The sequence below is a fragment of the Mercenaria mercenaria genome, chromosome 2 (assembly GCF_021730395.1).
Source record: "Mercenaria mercenaria strain notata chromosome 2, MADL_Memer_1, whole genome shotgun sequence".
NCBI classification, from domain to species: domain Eukaryota; kingdom Metazoa; phylum Mollusca; class Bivalvia; order Venerida; family Veneridae; genus Mercenaria; species Mercenaria mercenaria.
Window position 1 is genome coordinate 89,868,251 of NC_069362.1, and position 24,724 is coordinate 89,892,974.

The window sequence follows — 24,724 nt, forward strand, 5'->3', positions numbered from 1 at the left end:
AATTTCTTGGGTTTCAACGTATATTGTTTCACGAAGACCAAATCCGTTTATTCTTTACTGATATTCATCCTATACTTGAGGCTATGTGACGTGAAAGACAGTACATTACATGCATATGTGTTTTATTTTTTACGATCCCATCATTAAAATGGGGTGTGGCATATCGTAGTCCATGTAAGCGTCCGTGTGTGGACAAACTTTTGTCCGGCCGATAACTTATTTGTGCGTTGTTAGTATTAAGACTAACCTAGTACAAATTAACCATCCTGGCACGACAATTTGTATACAAATCCAAACCCTTAACTATAAAGTCACATATAAAGGTCAAATACTTAATGCCATTTTTCTATAGTTTTTATGCATGTATAAATAGTAAAATAACTTGACAGAAATAACTACGTAGCAATACGACATGTCGCGTGAAAATCCAGAGTCTTATCTTAAAAGTCAAGATCACAGACTGAGGTAAAAAAAAATAACGTCAATTGTCTTGTCTGCATCATTACGTTCTTATACATGCATGGATATTCAAATACCTTGACACAAATATTAACTATAAAAAGCCGACCTAATGCATTTCAGACCGATACCCCTATCTTAAAGACCAATGTCAAATATAGAGGTCAAGTATTTAAGGTTATTGTTCTTATCCGCTCTATAACTTTTTTATGCTGGCATGGATGTTCAAATATCATGGTAAAAAGATGAAGTGTCATATTTAAGATCCATACCTTTCCCTTAAAGGTCATGGTCGAACTATTAAGTAAAGAAGTACAAAATGGTTCCTGTTTGGTCTGTAACTTTCGAATAAATCCATGAATATTCATATAACTGGGCACAAACGTCTACCATAATGACGTGTGATCAAAGGTCAATGTCACATATTCAACGATTTGACTTAACGCTTCTTGTTTGCTCTATATTTTGTATTTGCTTACTAAGAGATGGATATTTAACTATAACTTGGCACAGACATTCAACATGATAGTGCAAGACAGACCACTAAATATCAAAGGTCAAGATAACACTTAAAAGGTCAAAGATTTATATCGTTTTTCTTGTCTGTCTATAATTTTTATATTCATAAAAGGATATTCGTATCAACATTCATCATAACAAGACGATGTAATATTTAAACAATTCGAGGCAAAATAAATACGTACAGTCATATTTCTTTTCCAGTCAATAGCTTCAGTAAACATTTCCCATTGCAAAAGTACCATTAATCATAGAACTCCCACTTAAGTATCTTGATACTTAGCGGGAGCATCTGCGTCCTATATCTCTAGTTTAAAGTCGGATTTTCTTATTTTGTTTCCTATTAACTACGATATAGTACAATCATGAAATTATTAATACTAAAAATGAAACTGTCATTAAAAATACGTATAATAGTGATCCGTTACTGACAATTTATGAGCTAATTAACAATTATCACAGATATGGCAAGATGTGAAAATATAATGGCTGCATATAAACATTTTTAAGTAAGTGGTACTAAAATGTTATTCAACTGTCATTGTGACAAGTTTTAATAGAAAGCAAACAAATTACTTCTGACAAGATCGTGTGTGTTGAATCTAAATATTACACAGCGGAAATAGTTGTGACACAAACTTATCAATGATGTCCAATTGCATAAAATATCCCATTTACAGAGACCATACAAGTTCGTGAAGCTTTATAAGGAAAGTACATTAAGCATTATTCAGTTATCTTTTTTTTCTGCAAACATCAGAATCACGTGTTTCGTTTATTTCTGTTGCAGTGAAGTCAGAGAAAGTTAATGTTAAAATGTGTATTACAAGAGTGTAGGAAAGCAAAAGACTGGAGTCCCGGATGAAGCGTTTATTCTCCACGACGATTTTACAGAAGACAGCTTTCCTGAAGTTAATCGTCCGCCGAATCTTTTAAGTGTTGAAGGATGTAGCCATGCTTGGGACTTTTGCCAAAGCAAATTTAATGACTTTTCATGGAAGTAGAAATGCGTACAACGGGCAACGCCCTTTAGTTCCAGTTTGAGCAGAGCTCAACATTTGCTTATGTTATCAATACTATTAGAGACATCCACATATATGTCCAACACTAGAGTGAAGTTTGTGTATAGGGACACAGTTCTACAGTACATTTCTTGTAATAGATTGCTAAGAGTATGGTTGACATTTACCGTGATGAAGGTGCCGCTGTATTACAGTTCAGTATCGCCCTTCTCTCGTTTTCTTTCCCGAAGACTGATTTGGTTGTCATGGTTAGTTTGAAACCTATCTCTTTTCCTGTGACGTGTTTTACTCTCAGTTGTCAGTTACGGTTCTGCATTAAGTATTGGTACGACCTTTCCTTTTGACAACTGGTTGTTTCAGTTTAATTCCAATGATCACTGTTGTGTAATTTACTATTGTGTTGCATAATTCGTTTGGTCTTGGACTGTTACAATGTGTATATTGATGGCATTGTTACATTTTTGATACGCTGGTCAGTTTATAATTTAAGAGAGCACGATCTGCGCAAGTAGATTGTTTTAAAATTGTCAAGGTTAAAGAAGAAAACAGAAGCTTTACAGCTTTGTTTGAATTAGTGGTGATTTCAGGACTTGACCATTTGTTTATCAGAGCCCATATATCAATGTATACGACCACATTGGTTAAGAAAATATATTAATCCAAAGACAGTTCAAATAATATGAAAAAATCATAACCATCTTAATTTAAAATGGCTTGTATTAACGGTCAATAGTAACACCAAGTTTTACAAAATATCACTGTGGAACCACCAAAACACTATACTCAAATTCTTCAAGATGTGGAAACATTCATTGACTGAACACTGACTGTTGATATTTTGATACACAATTATCTCTTCTGATTTGTCTGATGACGCAGACTCTAGTATGATTTGCGCCAAATATGAAATAAAAAGGCGGTCATAGGATATGATGGTAACATTACATAACGTAATATACTCTATATCATACTTTTTTAAGACAACCAAATCACAGTGTGTTCACATAATACGTTTAGAATTACTTGTCTAAGCTATATTATAACCACATTTCATATTTGAAATAACACAGATTCTATATAAACTAGGAATAAAATATGTTTGCGTGTACAAACAGAATTGTGTGCTAGGATAAAAATAGTACAAACTCAATAAATGTATAACTGTGCTACTAAAACGTGGCATTTTCCTTTAAACAAACGATATTTACTCTCTGACATGTAATTGTGGACGCAGCTCAACATACACATATTGTTTATATATTTTGCATAATTAAGAAAATTAAAAGCGGATGTTCTTCATTTAATAAAATCATTTATTGAAATATGAGCGTACTGTATCTTCAGATATAATGGAACATTCTACAGAATGAGCATCTACAAACTCAGAAACAGCAAAAAGCAAAGGACGATTGGAAGGAAATAAGTAAACTAAACAACTCAGAAAAATACCCGCCATGTAATTGATATATTTAGACTAGCAAATGCGTTTCATAATTGTACTGTAAATAAGGGATATAGATTCGAATCACTTTCTGAAACACAAAATGAGCCACGCCATGAGAAAACCAACATAGTGGGATTGCGACCAGCATGGATCCAGACCAGCCTGCGCATCCGCGCAGTCTGGTCAGGATCCATGCTGTTCGCTTTCAAAGCCTGTTGCAATTAGAAAAACCGTTAGCGAACAGCATGGATCCTGACCAGACTGCGCGGATGCGCAGGCTGGTCTGGATCCATGCTGGTCGCAAACCCACTATGTTGGTTTTCTCATGGCACGGCTCAAATGAGTGTGCGTTATTCTTAAGTAATGCTCTTAAAACGAACTCTCACATTAATTACACTATATTATTTTTAGAGGGAGCATACGTTGGATTTTAATAGACAAATAAATCCTACTCTTAAGTCTGAAAACATCTAATATGAGAAAAGGACTTAACACGTTCTTTTGTATTTACTACTCTTAAGTAGCTTGCTCATTTCTTTCTCTTTAAATTAAGAGTTTCACATGACAGTTAATGTTGGACAGTATTTCCCTTTTACTTTGTACTGATTTAATTTTGATAATCAATAACACACTGTTGGTATAGGAGATAACGGTCCTGCATCACCGCTAATAACAATAACGTAATGCGGAATATCAAACGTCTTGCTTCAAATTGTCACTTAGGTAAATGAAAGAACAATATACTATTTACATATAATGGCCGTAAACACTGATTTCTTTTTTAATATTTAATATATAGTATAATTTAACGAAAGATATTTCGCCCTCTCTTGATATCTTTGGTATATCTTGCATTTAATTATTGAAAATGGGTGGATGGCGTAAAAGAATGAAATAATGTCTATCCACAGTTTGTTTTTGTTAAAATATAATCGTGTCATTTGTTTTTTCAAATTGTATCTAAAGTTGTAATAAATTTGATTTTTTTTTTTTTTCAAATTATGAAGACAATCATCAGAAATCTTGGGGGCGTTAGAAATTTCGATCAATATACTTTGCAAAGCTCCAGAACATAGACACATCAGATCAGATGAAATTATGTACTCAAACTGGCTGACAATTTTAGTTTGGCATAATCGCAAGAAATTGAACGATTTCACAGAGAAAATTATTCAATATCTTGATATGTCCGTATCACCTTCACAAAATAATCAAAGTATTGTTTCTATGCCAAATGTCTGACGCCATGAATGACATTATAAAATTCATAATTAGAACATGTTTAACAAAATACTCTTCAGTTTACAGATAGTACTTTATTTTTGACCGCATTGATATTATACAATACAGACGGATACAAAATTTATAGTGAAGATCATAGACAGACACATCAGATCAGAAGAAAGTATATATTCAATCTGGCTGACACATTTAATTTGGCATAGTCGCAAGAAATTGAAGAATTTCACAGTGAAAATTACTCTGTATCCTGATAGGTCTAAATAATCAATGTATTTTTATGTGCCAAGTGTCTGATGCCATGAATGACATATGAAGAAAATTCATAACTATAACATATTATATACAAAAATACTCTTCAATTTACAGATAATACTTTGTTCTTGACCGCATTGATATTATACAATAGTGACGGATACAAAATTTACAGTGAAGATCATAGACAGACACATCAGATCAGAAGAAATTATATATTCAAACTGGCTGACACATTTAATTTGGCTGAGTCACAAGAAATTGAAGGATTTCACAGAGGAAATTACTCTATATCCTGATAGGTCCGTATCACCCTCATAATATAAACAATGTATTGTTTATGTGCCAAATGTCTGGAGCCACGAATGACATAAAAGAAATATCAAAATACTATTCAATAAACAGATTGTATTTATACTTGACGGCATTGATATTATACAATACTGACAGATTCAAAATTTTTTTCTATTAAATAAGCAAAACGTTTCTCTCTTGATATAACAGAATGATACTGCCTCAATACGTAAGAGTATAAAAATACTAAATGCATATTTCTTATTATTGGTGTTAACATTAATTTTTTTCCGAAAGGGAGCGACAGTCAAATGATTAAGGTGTCGGTCACTCGACCAGGGGGTTCCGGGGTTCGAGCCCACTGGGGTCAGGACTGCCTTCTAAAACGAGACCACTGCCAGTTTTTCAACATGTTCAAGGATTTATGAAAATATAAACTACGTGGTGTGTTTCAGCGATAAAAATATTGTGGCAATATGGTCCTTGCACCATGGAAGATAAATTAACACTTGTTCAATATGCATAGTACCCATTTACCGAACTGCGCGTTGTAGATAAAAATAACGCGATTGGATAGTATATTTTCCCGTTCTCGACCATGGCTCTTATAGTATACGTAAGGGTAGTGTAAAACATTTACAGTGTTTTATTTTCTTTCTGGTCTGATGCCACTTGTTTACACTACATGTTGTATACCATTAGACTGAATTTCACCAAACCTTACAAGTGACTGGTGTGAAGCGCAGTTGTGCACATTGACTGGTCAAATTTGTTTGTGCTACTATTCCTATTACATTGGATGGAATTCTACTAAACTCCATAGGAGTTGCCACTGCCAAGCTTGGTCGTGTATATTGTTAAAATGGTATGGTTCAATGATTTTACCTGGAGTTATTGCTTTTAATTTGTGGCATTTTACAGTATCTGCTTGGAGTGGCGGGAGACGTTTTTCGTTAAAAGCAATCTCTAGTTAAATTTAGATATCAGAGCTAGTAAAACATTCTTGAAGGACACAAGAAAATTAAAAAAAAAAACAACTCATGCAATATTTTACAACTACAAATGCTGGTCGCAAACGCACTATGTTGGTTTTCTAGATCTCATGGCGCGGCTCAAATGTACTTTAGGCATCTCTTGAATTTTAAATTATAGATAACGCAATCTGCAAGGTCATATTGAAGCACAGAACGCGATGACGTGTTCTTTTCATGAGATGTACATGAAATGTGCCATACTACTCATGCTACCCCACCACTATCTGTATAAGCGGAATAACAGGTATATAGAACTGCGACCTTTATGCTAGATGTGGAAATTTCACCTTTTCTGGATTTGAAATATCTATTCTACCATACATTCTTTGAATATTATAAAGATGCAACAAAATACGCTAAAACAACAAAGAAAGAACCAAAATAACAACATAATAGTTTAACATGATTTAATGCAAAAGAGATGATTGCTGGTATTGCAAAAATGCTTTCCTTCCAGTAGCTTAAAACCTACTTAATCATCAATGGCGGTAGTAGGCTTAGCTTTCAATGAAATGATATTATCGCGTTAAAACTTTAAAAAATGTATTTTCTGTCTTCATAATTTACAGACTGTCATAGCAGCCTTTCTAATGATTTAGAGATAAGATAATGACTTTTAATCATTAATGGAATAATGCCGTGATTTTGGTATCGCAAATGTATTTTAAGTTACTTACACTAAACCATGTTAGGAACTAGATGATGTACATGCAAGTCGACGGCTTTATAGTATATCAAGGCTCTAGGCTAATGTGTTCATACCAAAATGCAAGTTTCTGAAATGTTTACCAAAAATTCGTACTATGCTTAAGAAATATCTAAAATACCCCAAAACAAACGTTGTGCAGTAATATTTTGTAAAATTTCCAAAAGTGACTTAAAATAAATTGCATGTTTATTTCACCTCCATGCAAATGTTTTCGTTTAATAATAGGAATTAACCATTCAATCGGGGCTTTAATTACATGTTTACCTTATACTTCTAGCATAATATGTAACAAGAATTCCACGTATTCGTGTAAAATTTTCTCTCCGATATACTATATACATACACAATCATTTCGTTACCATAAAGCACGGGAAAAATCAAGAATTTATAGTTCAGCTTTCCTAATGAAACTTCGTCTACTTGATTGAACTGAAAATATTTGCCAATATTTATGACATTTTTAAGACGTTGGTTGATTCATTAGCCAATTATGTTGCTCTAATGGTACAAGCACCAGGTGATGAACATAAATTAACGGTTTAGCTGTAATTCCGTGGTGGTATGTTTAGAAGAGCTTAACACAAGAATTCCTGTTGATTTTTAACGAATTAAAACAGATTATTTGTGTACAATTAAAGTATGTGTGGTTTACATGTAGGTAGTAATCCACGAATTTTAACTTAACAAAGATTATATTTTTGTGTGAAAGGTTAAAGCCTGAAAAAGCATTCAGTATGATACCGGATAGAAGTTGTATAGCCAGACATGATAAATTTCAAGACTGATCTTGTATTTTGTACTTGACTTGACTGTTAAAAATAATTATTTTTTTCCGACATTCAGATGCAAACAAAATATGAATATATCAGTTAAAAACATAGAATGCAGACAGTCAATATAATAGTAGACTCAGTTTGACTGATTCTGCTTATGAGAGATAATGAAACTAGCAACAACCCTTACGTCCCCCTAGCAAGCCGTATACCCACTGCCAGAGCAAAAGCTAGTTAGGGTTAAATCTTGACAGTCCATAACCCCATTTGATAAAGAAAACAGATAGCCGTTTCCTGAAAAGCATACCTTCATTTCCACATATTTCATTTCAAGAGCTGAAAGCTTATTCCTGACACACGTCAAACACTATGTCAGCTTCTGTTTTTAAGCGACTCCATCAGAAAAATGTCGTGTTGTAGTTGCAAGGACTAAGTTACGCTCTAACGTATGTTAGTGACTGAACTCGTTTGTAACAAGAGCTGTCAGCAACGCTCAACTGAAATACTAGCTTACACACAAAAACCTTACCAACTACTGCTTAGTCGGAAAAGGGACACAATTTTGCAAATGCAAAGTAGAATTTCTAAACCTGTGTACTGCATGTCAGTTTATTGCAGTGAACAAGTGTGCGAAGTTTCAATTTATTTATCTAAGTGGATACAGATATACCAACTTACATACAAAACTTAGTAAATAAAACGGGCATTTGTAAAAAGCCAAAGAGAGTTATGAGACCTCTGAACTGCAAGTTGGTTCATCACATTAAATAAGCGTAATTACTATTAAGTTTCAATCCATTCTCTCAAGTGGTTACTGAGATACCAGATTACATACAAAAAAACAAAGACAAATATCAAACAGGGAATGCCACGCACCAAAATCGCAGTCTCCCAAAAACGAAACCTACAGCACGCAGACGTGCACACCACAAACACACACACACATACACGCGCACACACACAAAGTCAACACACGAGGACAAAACGAACAAACAAAGGAACACAGTGGGGCACCGCCTTGGAAAAAAACCTAATCAACGCCGAAGCCTACAAATGGGCGACTGCAGTTTAGAATAGTCCAGCTTAAGTTGTTGCATAATATGTCTTTCATATTTGTTTGAGAGGGGTCAATAAATACCCGGAAATGTGGTCTTATTTTTTTTTTACATATTATGAAAAAATTCACTTTTCAATTTTTCATGATGTATTTATGGAAATGTGAATTCAATTTTTCTTTCTACACATAATGCATAAATCCAGTTTCCATGGTAACTTTAAATGACGTCATCCGACCAAATTTTGATTTCATTGTCTGAAAGCAAACATTCCGAATTACTATATATAACGTAAAATGGCACTCTAAATAGCTCCGTTTTTTTTATGAAATACTGGTCTTATTTTCAGCTGTTAACATGTAATAAACAGGAAACCCGTTCGTGAAATATTGCTTGTCTCCCCTTGCAGTGATGGCTAGGAAAATTAACGAATATCCTGTATCTAATCTAAGCCAGTCTAAGCTTTCCCGAGAAAATAATTTTCACATCTGTAATTCTAGTCAGAGATTACCATTAGGAAAAAGCGCTTTCACAAGAGCATAAGAAATAAGTATGATTGACAAACAACTATTAAGACATTCTAAAATGAATAGAGCAGGCCCACTGCTAATAAATCGATTATCGTAAAAATAAGTTACATAAAAGGATTACTGGAGGTTGCTTTGCAATGGCAATTGACACCAAGTAAAACTTGACACGCTCACTGGAATATAATTACCGATCAAACGTAGTTCTGTCATTAAGCATATTATTCTGATACCTTATAATGTCATACTTTAAATGAATAGTCTAGTTCATGAGACACGACAGAAACTTTGGCTCCAGATTCTTTTAATCTTTTATTTGAAATACTGTTGAAAAACAATATACCCTGGGGTCACTTGTTGACAAACTAAGGTGTAGAAAATCTTAAATATCTCTAATAATTACCCATGTATATAAAACTGGCTGTTTTTCCTCGAATTGTATACGTACGTACATATATTATCACTTCAATTTCATGACCGCAACAATACAAGACTTAAAGCTTTTCATTTCTATTTTAGCGCTGGCGGCCCCTAAATAGGGTCAAGCGGAACCATTCGTTTAAATCTGAGAGATATTTATGCAAAGATACTACAGCAAACTTTGTTATGTTAATAACAAGCTCTTTTTAAATATTTGTTTTTTGGTTTCGCTTCTAGCTGTCGTGGTCCAATTAAAGAGTTAAAGGAAATAAGTTATACAAATTAGTGAGAAGTCCATTTAATGGTTTAATAAACCAAGTTCTGTGACGATCTATCAAGAGGTTCGTTTAAAGATTCCCCCCCCCCCCCCCCCCCCTGTTTTTGGCTCGGACCAAGTGGAACGTTTTAGATCAAAAAAGAGGCCCGTACCAAGATGCTGACCAATTTAAGTGTAATTCTGACCGATAGTTACAGAGAATAAAATGCTTAAGCAAACAGTTGACGCGGACGACGGAAGATGGACGACGTTCAACAGACCATTAACCTTTACTGATAGTTCATCTTGAACATTGCCAGAGCATTAAGGCATGTTAAGGATTTCAATAAACGTAAACAATATATTACAAATAAGATAAACTTCTTCCGCAGTGTTATCGCTATACTATTCTACGTATTTTACTACCGTTATTCAGATCTGGTTATTAGTATTTATAATTCAATAGTAATTTAAAGACACTTGTGCGAGAACGTATGTCAAAACCTGGTTTTTATGGGGATGTCATTTAAAACTTCGTACGATTTGGGGTAATGGTAATTTTCCATCTGTATTTGGTAAAATTTTAAAACGTTTTATCAATAGAGATAATAACTCATCTGTTTTTAGACTTACCACATGTTAAGTGTTCAATCTGTTTACAGTTAGACACTACGCGTTTCTCTGTGTCAGATGGAACAGTCGGAGGACTCTGTGATAGGCATTTTTAAATCCCACTGGGACTGAGCCGATTTGATTTTTGTCTTCTGGCCCTTAAAGGTGATTCGCAAGATGCTCTGTCTTCTCCAAACGCACCGAGTACATGCATTTTGGTTTTTAAGGTTTGCTCTTTGTAAATACTTAAAGGAGGATTTTGTATCATTTATATCTTCTAATGCAATTAACGTGCTAAAATTTCGCTTGGTGGGATAACTGTCATCTACATTGACCTGTAATTTTGGGAGATGTTGGGGAGTAAGAGTGAGATTAGGAGACTGTGCGTGTGTATGCGTATGCTTGTGTACATGTACTAGTTATTTTGCACGTCCGCGTGCTGGGGGTTGCGCTTTTGGGAGGCTACGTTTGTGGAATGTGTCTTTACCTGTTGGATATTCATCCTTGTGTTTCATGAGTTATTTGTATACTTTAAAATATTAGGTAATTCATTTTACCATCTTTTGAGTTCTATAGAATGACACATATTACGAAGTATTTGTGACAGAAAACTAATTGTTTAATGGAAGATGAACGAAATATTTGTTGAATGATATATGGACATTAAAGCGCTCTACATTATTTTGTTGCAATACTGAAATACGTAATTAGATATTATTTTGCCTTTATCACAATGACATGCAGTTTGTTCTTACTATTATAGGATATCAATTTTATTTTCTTTATTCTTACAGGTACAAACATGGCATCGACATATTCCCCAATTTTGCAAAATGCAACAGACTTAAACGATTCATACGTCAATGGCTCAATGGACAAGCTTTTAAACGATACTGCAGTAACAGACTATTACAAGTTTGAAAGATACGTGAGAGTGATTATTCCCATCATATTTGGTCTCATTGTCGCAATTGGGTTTCTAGGAAATCTTCTCGTGATAGTTGTCATTATTATGAACCAGCAAATGCGTAGTACAACTAACTTACTTATATTGAATCTCGCGTTTGCGGATCTTTGCTTCATAATGTTTTGTGTGCCTTTCACAGCCGCTGGATACGCGATACCGAAGTGGCCCTTTGGAGAAATATGGTGTAAAATTGTTCAGTATCTTATGTACGTCTGCGCATATGCTAGCGTGTATACTCTTGTTGTCATGTCCTTAGATAGATATCTAGCGGTCGTTCATCCCATATCGTCGATGTCTGTGAGAAATCAAACAAATACCGTTCGAATACTTGTCATCCTCTGGGCTGTAATATTAGGTGGACACATCCCTCTTCTTTTGGACTATATGGTATACGACTACGACTACTACGGAGAATTTAGATCAGTGTGTATATCCAAATACTCAACATCGAATAACTTTCTCATGCTAAAAGTATTTTACGGATCCTTCTTCATGTTCGGATATGTTTTACCATTATCGCTAATATGCGTACTCTATGGTTTTATGTTGAAACGTTTACTGTACGGTGTTGTACCTGGGGGATCGCAAAGAGCCGAAAGCATCCGGTCGAAGAAAAGAGTAACAAAAATGGTAGTTATTGTAGTAGCTATTTTCGCACTGTGCTGGTTACCTATTCAGGTAGTCTTTATGGTGCAAAACTTTGGACATTATTCCGACGATATTTCATACATAGCTGTTCAGATGGTAGCGAACTGTCTTGCTTATATGAACTCGTGCGTGAATCCTATCCTGTACGCATTTCTCTCTGACAATTTTCGCAGAAGTTTCCGGAAAGTATTGTGTTGTGGATCAGGACCGTACACGAAATTTGAGTATGAGCGAACAAATATAAGAATTGAGAGACCAGAGAAGACTACGCCTTGTCAAAAACCGTCAACCAATACATCCAACACATCGGCGACATCAACAACAACACTTCAAACGTATTACCATAATGCTGAAAATGGTAATAATAAATCTGTGAATCACTGTACGCAAACGGAAGTATAACAATTCAAAGAAGTCGACAAAACCGAAAATTCTACCCGATCGTTTAATATCCAGCTGATGTAGTGCTAATTTCTTAGGAAGTAACAATCGCCAGTTTAATAGTACGGATTCAGATGAGGACATAACGGCGTGTATTTAGGACACAAGGAATGGTAAATTATACATTTGTCTTGTGCAAACAAATTTTGTTAGAACACACATTTATTCGAGTATTCATTTGAATGTTAATCCATGAAGAAGAAAGAAGATGAGTTTGTATATATTTATGAAATACAGTTAAATAAAGCAGAACAAAAGTGAAATATGAATATCTACAGATGTATAAAACGTCAACGGTGGGTGACAAACGCTTTAGGATCAGAAATGTGAACTTGTTTAGACAGTGTTGAACATTTCATTTTAAAGCTAACTTTTAAATTATTGAAAAGTGATTTGTAAGTGTGAAGTGATAGCTATGATACAAACGTATCATATCCACGGTCCAAGTATGACTTTAACGTGGATGTGATCACAAGAATGATATATTATGTGTAATTGTCTCTCATAGTTTGTGCTAGTTATAGTTATGACATCATATCAGTTTCATTTTCAGAGCTATGATAATTTGAGAGATGTTATGGATAGAGTAGATAGGTACAGACCATGTTCATGTTTAAACACCAGATTATGTATACAACGTCTGACATTCACTTTTATAAATGGTATTGATTTTATTTATTTGAGTACGCCTGCTTTTGTCTAGAAAATAATCTACATTTTATCAAAATTGTTAAATCTGAAAAAGAATTCCGTCAGAATATTTTAAGTGTTTTGACAGACAAAATATTGCCGATCTTTGATGTAGCGCGACTTACCGGTAAGGCTGATTTGACATATCAACTACAACAAACAAGATATTCTAAATTCGATCATGTAGAGAAAATTGATAAAACAGTTTGAGTATTTTCAATACATAATAATGTATGAACGTACAATAAAATCATTCAGGTTATCTAATTTAGAGTTTAAAGTATAGACTATGTTTTAAACTTATCGATGTTTCTTTAATAACAGTTTTTACTGTAAAAGAGTCTTTAAACATTCGTCCGCAAAGCATTGATTCAATTGTATACATCAGTGCCTTTATTTTAGCAGATGTTGATGGATCTTTATTTTGCCATTATATCAACAATTTCAAAGACTTATGATGTAGAAAGTTGAAAAGAAGGTCATATACAAATTACTGTAAAAAGAACAAATGCACAGAATATCTAAATTCCACTCCCGCGACCTAACCCGTTTAATAGAATGGATAGGTCTGTAGGTATGTTTCTTTTGAATAGAAGTATGTTTTGTTGATTCATTTCCAACTGAAGATAATATATATCGGTATAACATAAATAAACATGTGTTTCATAATGGAAGTAACAGACATGGAAGTAACAGATATGGAAGTAACAGATATGTCGTATGAGGGTGGTTCAGTAAATTCTATCACTGGTCCTCGTATGCCTAAATTTTCAATAAGATGAAGACAATTTCACGTATTTTCCCTGCACAGAAGCAAACTTTTAAGTTTCTCCTTTGTATCTAGTGGTATAGCGAGGTTGCAAGGACTAAGGCCAGGAGCCTGAAAAAAACCTTTTCTTGTTCTAAGAAAAAAAGACAGTATATTTTGACTTGTGGGCGAACGCATTGTCATGATCTATCTGTATGCCTTTCGAACTTTTACTTGGGAGATTATTCCCGCAGAATATTTTTACAGCTATAAGCATTTTATTTCTGTAGACTTTGCCTGTGATAGTTTGACTCTTAGCAAGGAATTTGTACAACGGGGCCATTAGAATTGAGGGAAATAACAGACAAAACATTCTTATCACTTTCTGTTCTGTTTGGAATAATCTGCCTTGCCTGCCTTTTACTTAGCCATGGTTTGTTATTTATGCGTTGCTAGGACTAAAAAAATAAACCCAAGTCTCATCCCCAGTTTGCAACTAAGACATTTTCTTTGAAATAGAGATTTATAAAAAAATTCAGCAGTTTTTTTGCGAAATCTAAATGCTTGAACTTTTGTCAAACTGGGCAAGTAGCAAAAACCTTTTCTTTTAAATTTCAGACAGTCAGTCAGATTATGATAGACAGTCCATTTCGAATTTCCTTCAGTGTGAGCCATTTGGAAATAATATATCGACCATCTTCGTCTGCAAACGGCATTAGGCCTGCCATGAAAGACTATTTTGACTCCCTTGACAATTTTAACTAAACTGTTCTTAACGTCACAATTCAGAAAATATCAGAGATACCCGGCTTTGATCTAAACCCTGATTTCTATCTTTTTACGTTTTATTGTAGCACGGAAAAAAGTCACTGTGTGAGTGTGTAAAATTCAATAATGGTCATTTGTAGCTGGATAAAATCGATTTTTCGCAGGTATGCAGAGTGTATTTGTTACCAAATACATGATATACATGTATACAATGGACTCTGTGGAAGACCATTAGTGAATCACCCTCGTATTGGCCCGTAGACGTGAAATCATTCGACAGCCTTTGTATCTATCAAAGGAGCATTTTGAAAACCATGTTTCATTGGCTGTTTTATCACATAATCAGTTTAAAATAGATTAAATAAAAATGCATGTATAAGAACAGTTCTCTCCTGTAAAAAAGCCCTACTCAGCGTTTGCATTTTGTTGTGTGAAACGCTGTAGGATTTACATTTTTAAACAAGATCGGAAAATACGAGTAAAATTCGGCTGATTTGTAATGCCCTGTCAGATAATATTACATGCTACTATATCAATACATAAGCTGGAATGATCGTAACACGGCTTATTTATTGTAATCATGTTATAATATGATGTATTTCATATTGACCTCATAACTTTTCCGAGGACGGTCTCATTGGCCCAGTGCCAGGATGACTGCCCGAGGAAAAATAAGGCCATCATAATCTGACTGACTGTTTGAAATTTAAAAAAAGGTTTTCGCTAGTTGCCCAATTGGACAAAAGGTCAGATTACGTGATAAATGATGCTGTTGTTCAAACTCTGTGTTGGCCCCCTTGTAATAATTAATTAAAGTGCTCGCATCCCGTTTTTGGTGTTTTCTCGTATGGGTTTTGATTTGTCAGAATAATATTGCGTGGGTTGAGATCGGAATTGGCTCAGTTTATTTCATACATGTATGGTATGCAATAATCTATATCTTTTTGTTTATATTTGTGATAAAATAGCTGCGAAAGAAGGTTGCGGGAGAGGAAACAATTTTAATGTATTAACTATATAACTAAACTTAATATGTTTTAACAATTAACAGACGCAGCGATTTTCGTGTTACTTTATGAAAAAGATAAGTACATATTTTTATGGAGAAGTTTCTTTCCTCATTTGTGTACGTAAATTATCACTAAACAAAACAAATGTTTTAAATAGTTGGAAGGCCTCTGTAAAACTTCCTACAGCCATCTCAAGTGTCTTTCACATGTGAATAGTATGTTTAGTATTATTGTGTGATACTGCTTTTCTTGTTGTGAAATCTCGTTTAATTGCCGTGAAAGATGTTGGGGCATTTTAGTTCCGAAGATACCATTTATTTTTACTGATAAACTTTTCATAGCATGCACAGAATCAATTCTTGTAGTCGTTCATAGTCGTTAATATCTTTTTTTTTTTTATACATTTCCTTGTGAAGGTATGAATAAAGTCCACTCATTATAAAATAACAAAATTGTATTCAAATTCTAAATCCGACACGGAATTCAGCATTCGGTAGAAATTGTATACTAGAATAGCTATGGTCATGAGTACACAGAAGTCTTACATCTGCTGTCACAATACATATACAATTTAATAAGAGAGAGAGAGTGCTATTATACTTAACATTAAAAAAGAAATACCCGTTCAAAGTGAAAGAACGTTGACTATTTAAAATATCAGAAATTAAAATTCAGATTTATAACCATTATACACTCATATGCCTATGTAGATAGATCATGCTATGTAAATACAGCGTCGTCATCCTTAAACAGGTTTATTCATCAAAAGTAAGGACACTTTCTTTCGATATTTCTTAGACAATTTAATTTCTCTTTATTAGGTAAAATGTAACACCTAAAATAAATGTGTATATTATTAAGCAAGAATGGATTCTTTTTTTAAATACGAAATAACATTTCCTAAATACGAACTATACTTACTATTGTTCTGGAAAAACAAAATGCAGTAATCTATATTTCTATTAGAATAATAATAATTTAATAACAAAGAATTTATTTTGTAAGATAAAACTGTTGGATTCATTTTAGGGGTTTGTACAATGGATCCTGCGGAATCATTTATAAAATGGCGATTTTTTGTTTTGCATTACTTTACGCTTTATTAATTTTTGACAGAATGAGAATTATATATTGATGCAACTTACCTTTATATGTTTACGGTACACACGAAACATAAGGTAGTTAATCAAATATGTATGTGGACATACAAAACCTCTTTAGCGAAGGTGACACATTTGGCTATACCTGAGTTGGTCCAACATTAATATAGTTCTCTAAAAACAATGGTTTTAAAATTCAATCCGAAATATATGTGTGTAAATGAAAGCTATGTAATAAAATAACGTTTTTGTGAAATCAGAAATTATTTAAACTGCATGTAATATTATGAAAGAAGTTAAAATTATGTTCTCTTGGTATTTCCATTTTTTAGGTAATAATTCGTTCTCGTTTAGTGTTCCGATTTGGTGAACCTATATCGTTATATTTACTTTTATATATCTAAATTATTAGTTATCACTAAACGTTACGTAATATTTTTTATGGATCATAAATCATAACTTTTACGTATGTTTAAGGTTTACTGTATGAAAAATTGTTAAATGTGTAGCTGTTCAAAATCAACAAGAATTGTCTTTTTCTTGTTCAAACGTGGCATTTTTGTACTTCAAGTATAAACATATGCTGTCAAAATTTTATGTTTGAGGTTTTCCGTTTTATATTCTTATTCTTAAACTTAGAATACAAATATAAAATAAAAAATCAATGGAAAATACAATAAAACAACAGAACAAAAAATATTCCCATTTATACATCAAGAGCTGTCCGTAAGACAGCACGCTTGACTTTTCTCAGTGCTTGACTCTGACTTAGAGCTTTGCCAATAAAAAGGGGAAAACTTTTTCTTTTCTAATTTCAAATCAGAGTTATGCGGATTGTTTCTTCTGGTGTAGCCGTTGATAGTAAATAACTGTTTTAAGTTTCAAGTCAATAGCTTTGAAAGTAACAGAGATATTGGACGTTACATAAAACATTAACAAAAAATCAAGGTAAAAAGGGGCATAACTCTGTTAAAATTCAAATAAGACATATGGCGATTGTTACTCCTGGTGTAGACTTTGATAGTGAATAACTATTTTAAGTTTCAAGTAAAAAGCTTTGATAGTAACAGAGATATTTGACTTTTACCAAAACCTTTAACTAACGGTGACCGCGACACCGACGCCGGAGCGAGAGCAATAACTCTACTTTTTGTTCGAAAATTCGAGCTAAAAATGTAACTGAACATAAACAGAAAACAGACATTTATATTACTGTGCAAAAACTGTAACAGTGCTACCGACGTCTCCAGTCTAGGAACATTTGTCAAAAATATTGTAATTCTGTTTTTTTAAATTGTTCTCAAATGTATAAATATCTGATTATCTATTTATTTTAAAGACTTATTTCTATTCTATTAGTAATAAAAAAGAGAAACTATTATTATAATGAAATATTCTATCACATTAAAGTGAAATAATTTGGAAACAAATGAAATGCATGACTTCTGGAGACAACATTAATATGGTACAAATCATATTTATTGTAACTAAACACCAGTTAATACCAATGTAGTTCAATGCATATCTCAGCTGCAGCGTCACATCATGTATTGCAGTCATTAAAGTACTCCCGTTTACCTATATATACAATGTTTACAGACTGACAGATGGACAAAACAGACAGACAGGCCAACCAACAGACGGACAGATAGATAGTCAGACAGAATGCAGACAAACTTTGAAAATAAAAAGTGAAAGAGAGTTTCATACGGACGTCAAAGGAGATACGATCAGACAGACGTGCATTTAAACACAAAGAGGGGGATAAATAGACAGGCATTACAGACAGGCATTGTTACAGACAGATAGACAGGCAGTTAAACTTACAGATATAAAGATAGACAATACGACTGACTGACTGGCTGATCGACAGACATTGAAACATATAGATAGCCAAACAGACTTTTAAATACATTAAGAGGGACAGTTAGGCAAAAGACAATCAGACAATGAGGTCAGATAGACAAACTCACACTTACAAACATAAATAACAAAATGATAAATGCGTACAATAAATTGTAATATATTGTTGACGAAATTTGAACCACAACGTAGTGGCAACTGATGCGTACCATACTAGTTTAGCATTAAGTCTGAAACCGGTTTTGGTTTCTGTTCGTGTTTTTCAACTTTATGGTATTACGTTCTTTAATTTTTATCTTTTTTGTACAGTTTTATATTGTGTTCATTATTGATATTTTTGTTGTTTATCTTTTCTGATTTGTTTTTGTTCATTTAATATATTTATTGTAAGTTTGTTTTATATTTACTTCTCAGTTTAACAATAAAAATGTAAAAGAAATAACATAAGGATACGACAGGCCTGCCATAGCTGTTTGGTCTGATAACCTCATATTCTCTTTTTTGTATAGACAGTTTTCCCTAAAAATGAGAATTGACGCAAGCCAACATCTGGACAGCAACGGGCAGTTTTGTTCTGTAATGGATATCAAGGATCTACTGGCCTTATAATTACTGAAGAAGTGATATTTCTAAGACAAAAATCGAGATCAATAAGTGGATATCACTACTATACTAATTATAGTAATTCTATACTCATTTTAATCACTATTACATTGGCCTAACAAGACAATCATATGATCTATTATTTTTTGGTAAATGTATATAAACATGTTGAAACAAAACATTTTTCTACAGACTGTAAATGAGCAATATCTAATCAGTCAGAGCAGTGTTTAACTGACGTTAAATAGGAGTAATACTTGTGTTACTCTGTTAAAACTGCGGCTTCTTATTTTAGTTTGACCAGTTTTAAACTTTTTGAAAGAAAAAAGCGACGTGTGATGCAAACAATCAGAATGATAGTGAATTACTATTCCTTCATACTAACTCAATACACTCTTGATATTGTGATATACAAAGTCTGATGAAGTGTTTCCGGAAAAAATCTTGTTCAGTCATTCAGTAGCTAATTTTTATTTCAATGACAAGCTTTTACTTAATCTCTGGCAGATCATACCCTCCATATAATAAAACTGTCCTTTATAAGGTTTCGTCATTGTATGATTTTGTTGTTATTGTTCAATATTCTTCCGCTTTTGCTTAAATTGAATTTTGAAACACGATGATAGATTAATGATTGAACACTTGTCTGTGTATTTGAACAACGTTAATAAATAGATTGCATGCTATCTACAGAACATATGTATGTATGTACAAAAGATGTTCTTTGTGTTTGAACATATATCATTGCAGACATGTTAGTATATTTTCAGTGTGAATATACTACACTGACTTTTCCTAAGAAATCTTGTATTGTAAATATAGTAATAAAAGGCAGTAGGATATCATACGATTAGGTGTGGAAAATATTGAAACTATCAAAACTGGACATCGACAAATTTTAGTTGGAGAAAATGTAGGTTACATAAAACCATTTTTCTTGTACATGAATTAATATTTTATTTTGTAAGTTAAGGGATATCAGTACCATCACTGCTCTCAGAGGCGGAAGTTATATATATTCTATTGTGTATTTGGTGAAGGTGTTTTCGATGTACATAATTTTCCACAATATTTTGTCATTTTGTTAAACAACATTAAAGTTTCCACTTAAGATACAGACGGCTTCCGTGGTTGATTGGCTAAAGTCGCCGACCTCTAATCATCGTCTTTTACTCGAAACCTCACATGGGGTGAAGAATTCTTTCAGCCGGGGAAACCATCCAGTTTGGTTACAGTAGGTTGGTGGTTCTACTTGTGTACCATGCCTGAAATAATGCTCGAGGAAGGGGCACCACCTGGAGTCTTCCTCCATCACAAAAAGCTAGAAAGTCGCCATATGACCTTAAGTTAGTCGGTATGACGTTAATCCGAACCAAAACCAGTTTAGATATATTATGTCGGTATGACGTTAATCTGAACCAAAACCAGTTTAGATATATAAATTTGTGTAGGTATCCTACTGCTTTCTATATAATGTTATTTTCATTTATTACTGATTTGGTAAGTGCTGCCCGTCTAGAGAGCTATAATTGTAGATACATAGCATTTCAATAAAGTTGTATTATCTTTGTCACAACTATTTGTTGTTATTTTTCCTTCTTCGTACGATTTATGATACATCTTAAGATATATAATATTTTTTATATATCTGCTTCTTAATACTTCTGTCGGAAGAAGACAATGTGCACGCAATGAAAAAGCCACCTTTACCAAACCAGATTTTTTTTTGTATCAGAAAGCTGTTATTACACGATACAAAAATCTGCTAAAAATATGGTTGTCTTTAACTTCCCAGCAGCCTATGAAAATATATAAACAAGTAAAATCAGTGAAGTAGTATAAAAAAAGAGTTTCACCTTTGAAGAAGCATTGTCTGCCTATAAAAAGCACTTAAATGCAATTGAATTGCAGTCTCTTTTTAAAGCTACTCACTCCTAACTAAATTATTGATCGAAAACCATTTTTGCTATGTTTAGTAACAATGGCCTTGACCCAAACTACCTAAAATGAAAAACAAAAACCATTGGACTCCATGAGAGCTACCTTTTTCAGGTTTGGTCTGCTTACCTCATTCCTAACTGGAGTTATTAAGAGAAATCCGTTTTCAGTTTTGTTAACAATGATTCTGACCTTTACCCAAGCAACCTAAGGTATATATCTTATACCATGCCTCCATGCAAATTCCAAGTTTGACCGCAACACACTATTCCTTACTGAAATTTTCGGGCAAAAATAATCTTCTATTTTTGGGTCGGGGCTTTGCTCCGACTCAATGAAATAATAGACGGTAAATGAAAACCACTACACATTTTAGTGCAAAACGGCAAATAACAAAAATTAGTGCAGCTATAACAAAGCGCATGAATATCATCAGGACTATTTACGGCTATTTTTATATAAACGGCTATTTTTAGAACGCAGTCGCCAGTGACGTCATCGATATATATCATGTATACCGCTTGATTAAGTTGATACACACAACAAACACGATTGCTTCTGAGAAACTATCCCAAATAAAAACTTGACGGAAACCGTATTCCAAGGGCGAAGTTTCGCTCAAATGATATAAATGAGCATTCGGTATTTGAGCTGCAACTCTGGCTTGAATGCGGATTACCTAACCGCGGAGATAAACCGAAAGTTATAGTAGAAAAGGTTCGTAAAGTATAACGCTCGCCGTTCAGCAACACTTGTCCTGGCTTGATTACACCTGGATCCGTAACTTATAATTGCAGATTGGAATGCTCGCTTTCATTTTTTAAACCTAGCTTATTTTGTTGTATGTACATCTTAAAGAGTTTTAAGACAGGAAAGTGCACAGACTGGAAATTATACACTGTTTTTCAAAGAGCCTACTGACTATACTGTATTTGAATGGCACTAAAATTTCATTTTAATTTCTTTTTATTGAATGGCTGCATAATGTCTCTAAAGTAGCTACGGAAATCTTCTTTTTTCTTGTAGATTAACAAATCATATTGAATTTAAAATTAATCAAATATATGTAGCAGAAAAAAAGTTTTGCACGTGTTTTGTGTCAAAGGCTAGAACATGAATTTAACACCCTATAAATTTTTATCACTACATTTTATGGTCAAACGAACAATCGATTTGTCATTCATTCACATATGTATAAGTTCTATCATCGGGTGTCCTAAGTAGCTCAGTTGGTAGAGCGTTGGCACATGAAGTCGTAAGTCCGAGGTTCGGGTCTAAGCGGGACAACTTTTCCTTAGACTGTTTTGGATGTTCTACTGAGATGTTCACCCTTGGAGCCCATGCGGAACAAAGCAGTTTGACTGGGGTTTGCATCTGAATTCGGTTAATAGTCTGCGTCAGACATTAGGAAAGAGAGCCAATTTTCTTACAATAATTGGAAAGGTGTGTAGCGGTTCTCGTACTGGTCGGTCATTGTAGCTTAACTGGAAGAGCGTAAGCCGAAGGTTCGAGTCCCGGTCTAGGCTGCACATCTTTTTCTGAGACCGTTTCATGATGATAAACATGACTTTCATCTGTTATAAAAACTGACTAAAAAAGGTTGTATGTGTCCGTTTATCATGTATAATTTGTTTTTATACTGCAAACCACGTACTTAGTTTGCAAAATATGTTTAAATCAACCACGTACTTTGTTTGTAAAATATGTTTTCATCTTATGAAAATAGAATTTATGTGCAGCCAGCATGTAAACTTACTTGTGCAATAGTTTCATTACATGCAGGCTAGGGGTCTGGTAATGACAAACGGACCCCTGGGGCCTCCATGGCCGAGCGGTTAAGGTCACTGACTTTAAATCACTTGCCCCTCATCGATGTTGGTTCGAGCCTCACTCGGGGCGTTGAATTCTTCATGTGAGGAAGCCATCCAGCTGGCTTACAGAAGGTCGGTGGTTCTACCCAGGTGCCCGCTTGTGATGAAATAATGCACGGAGGGGCCCCTGAGGTCTTCCTCCACTAGCAAAGCTGGAAAGTCGCCATATGACCTATAAGTGTGTCGGTGCGACGTTCAAGAAACAAAGAAACAAACAAACAAACGGACCCCTGGCGGTGCGGTAATCAAATTATGTACTTGTAGTTGTACTGCTATGTACCATGTTAACAATGTGTATGATATTTGCTGAGGAAAAGCTATGATTTATTGTCAAAAACATAGTTTTTTTTAAATATTTTATGTAAACAGCTCTCACTTGGTGACATTAGTAACTGTTATAATCTACTCTGTTACAAGAATGAATTAAGCAACAATTCCAAGTCTAAAATATTAAAAGTAAAAGTTTAACTTTATTATTCTAATCGCAATAACAAATGTGAAATAAATGTTGTTACCGCTTTTGTTATCTGTACATATACTTTTATTTGAAACCAAAATTGAACCATTTGACCGTACATGTTATTGATGAAAAAATGGAGCTTAGTATCTCAGTTAAAATGTACATACTTTTACAAGATTTCAGAAACATAAGTTTCAGATATTGTGACTGATTTCCTATAAGATGAAAAGTGTAACTTAATCAACTACTTGTCAAGTTTATCATTTCAGGTGTTTGGAGTGTATACCAGTAATAATGTTGGAACTTTTAAGACAGATATTGTTATTTCTGTTGACAAGGGAAGTGGGTACGAGCAGAAAGTAAATGACATTTGACAGACTGCGAGAAAGGAGTTGAACGACAATTCCAGTTCTTCCAATAACAGCCTGAATGATACAAGCGCTTATGTTTTTGATTGATATATTATCTGAAGAAGCTTTCGTGTGTACGAGCCCTCCGTAAGGATTTTAATTTACCCAACATACAAAACTTTTTCACCTATATAAGAATACAGTTCGGCAACAAATAGAGGTTTTGAATGAGGTCGTAGAAATTTAGCGATGTGCCGTAACCATGGAAACGGCTACTGAAGCTGGTAATCGCGGAAACTCGAAAACTTTCTTTTGTCATATTTCAAAAATTAATGGTATTAGAAACTTCATTTTTTCATATTTTTATTAAGTTATGAATACCTATTGTTTGCAGTGATTTTATTCTAAATATCTTATCAAATTTCTTTATTGTCGTCAGCACGTGCAATTTTAGTTATTAGCATGTGCATTCAGTTGTGAACCAACAATGTGCCTCTTTTAATCAGAAGATGTTTTCTGGACTTAAGTACAACTATTGCTGATTTTTGGCTTGAAATTTTTTTTATAATACGCATGCAATTAAAATTCTAAACGTTTTGATACGTCCGTTTGACACCATTTCATATATTAATGCAGCGGATTGCATGCC

General features: G+C 33.8%; 1 protein-coding gene across 2 annotated transcripts in view; it reads left to right on the forward strand.

Annotated features, from left to right (window-relative positions):
- The window catches only part of LOC123564553 (allatostatin-A receptor-like), a 104,680-nt gene extending 84,328 nt beyond the window's left edge, over positions 1–20,352 (forward strand). For both annotated transcript variants that reach the window (XM_053537174.1, XM_045358220.2), the window contains exon 3: positions 11,413–20,352. In XM_053537174.1, coding sequence (XP_053393149.1) covers positions 11,421–12,635 — 1,215 coding nt within the window. In that variant the 5' untranslated portion in view covers positions 11,413–11,420 and the 3' untranslated portion in view covers positions 12,636–20,352. The remainder of the gene's footprint in view (positions 1–11,412) is intronic.
- The last annotated feature ends 4,372 nt before the right edge of the window (positions 20,353–24,724 follow it).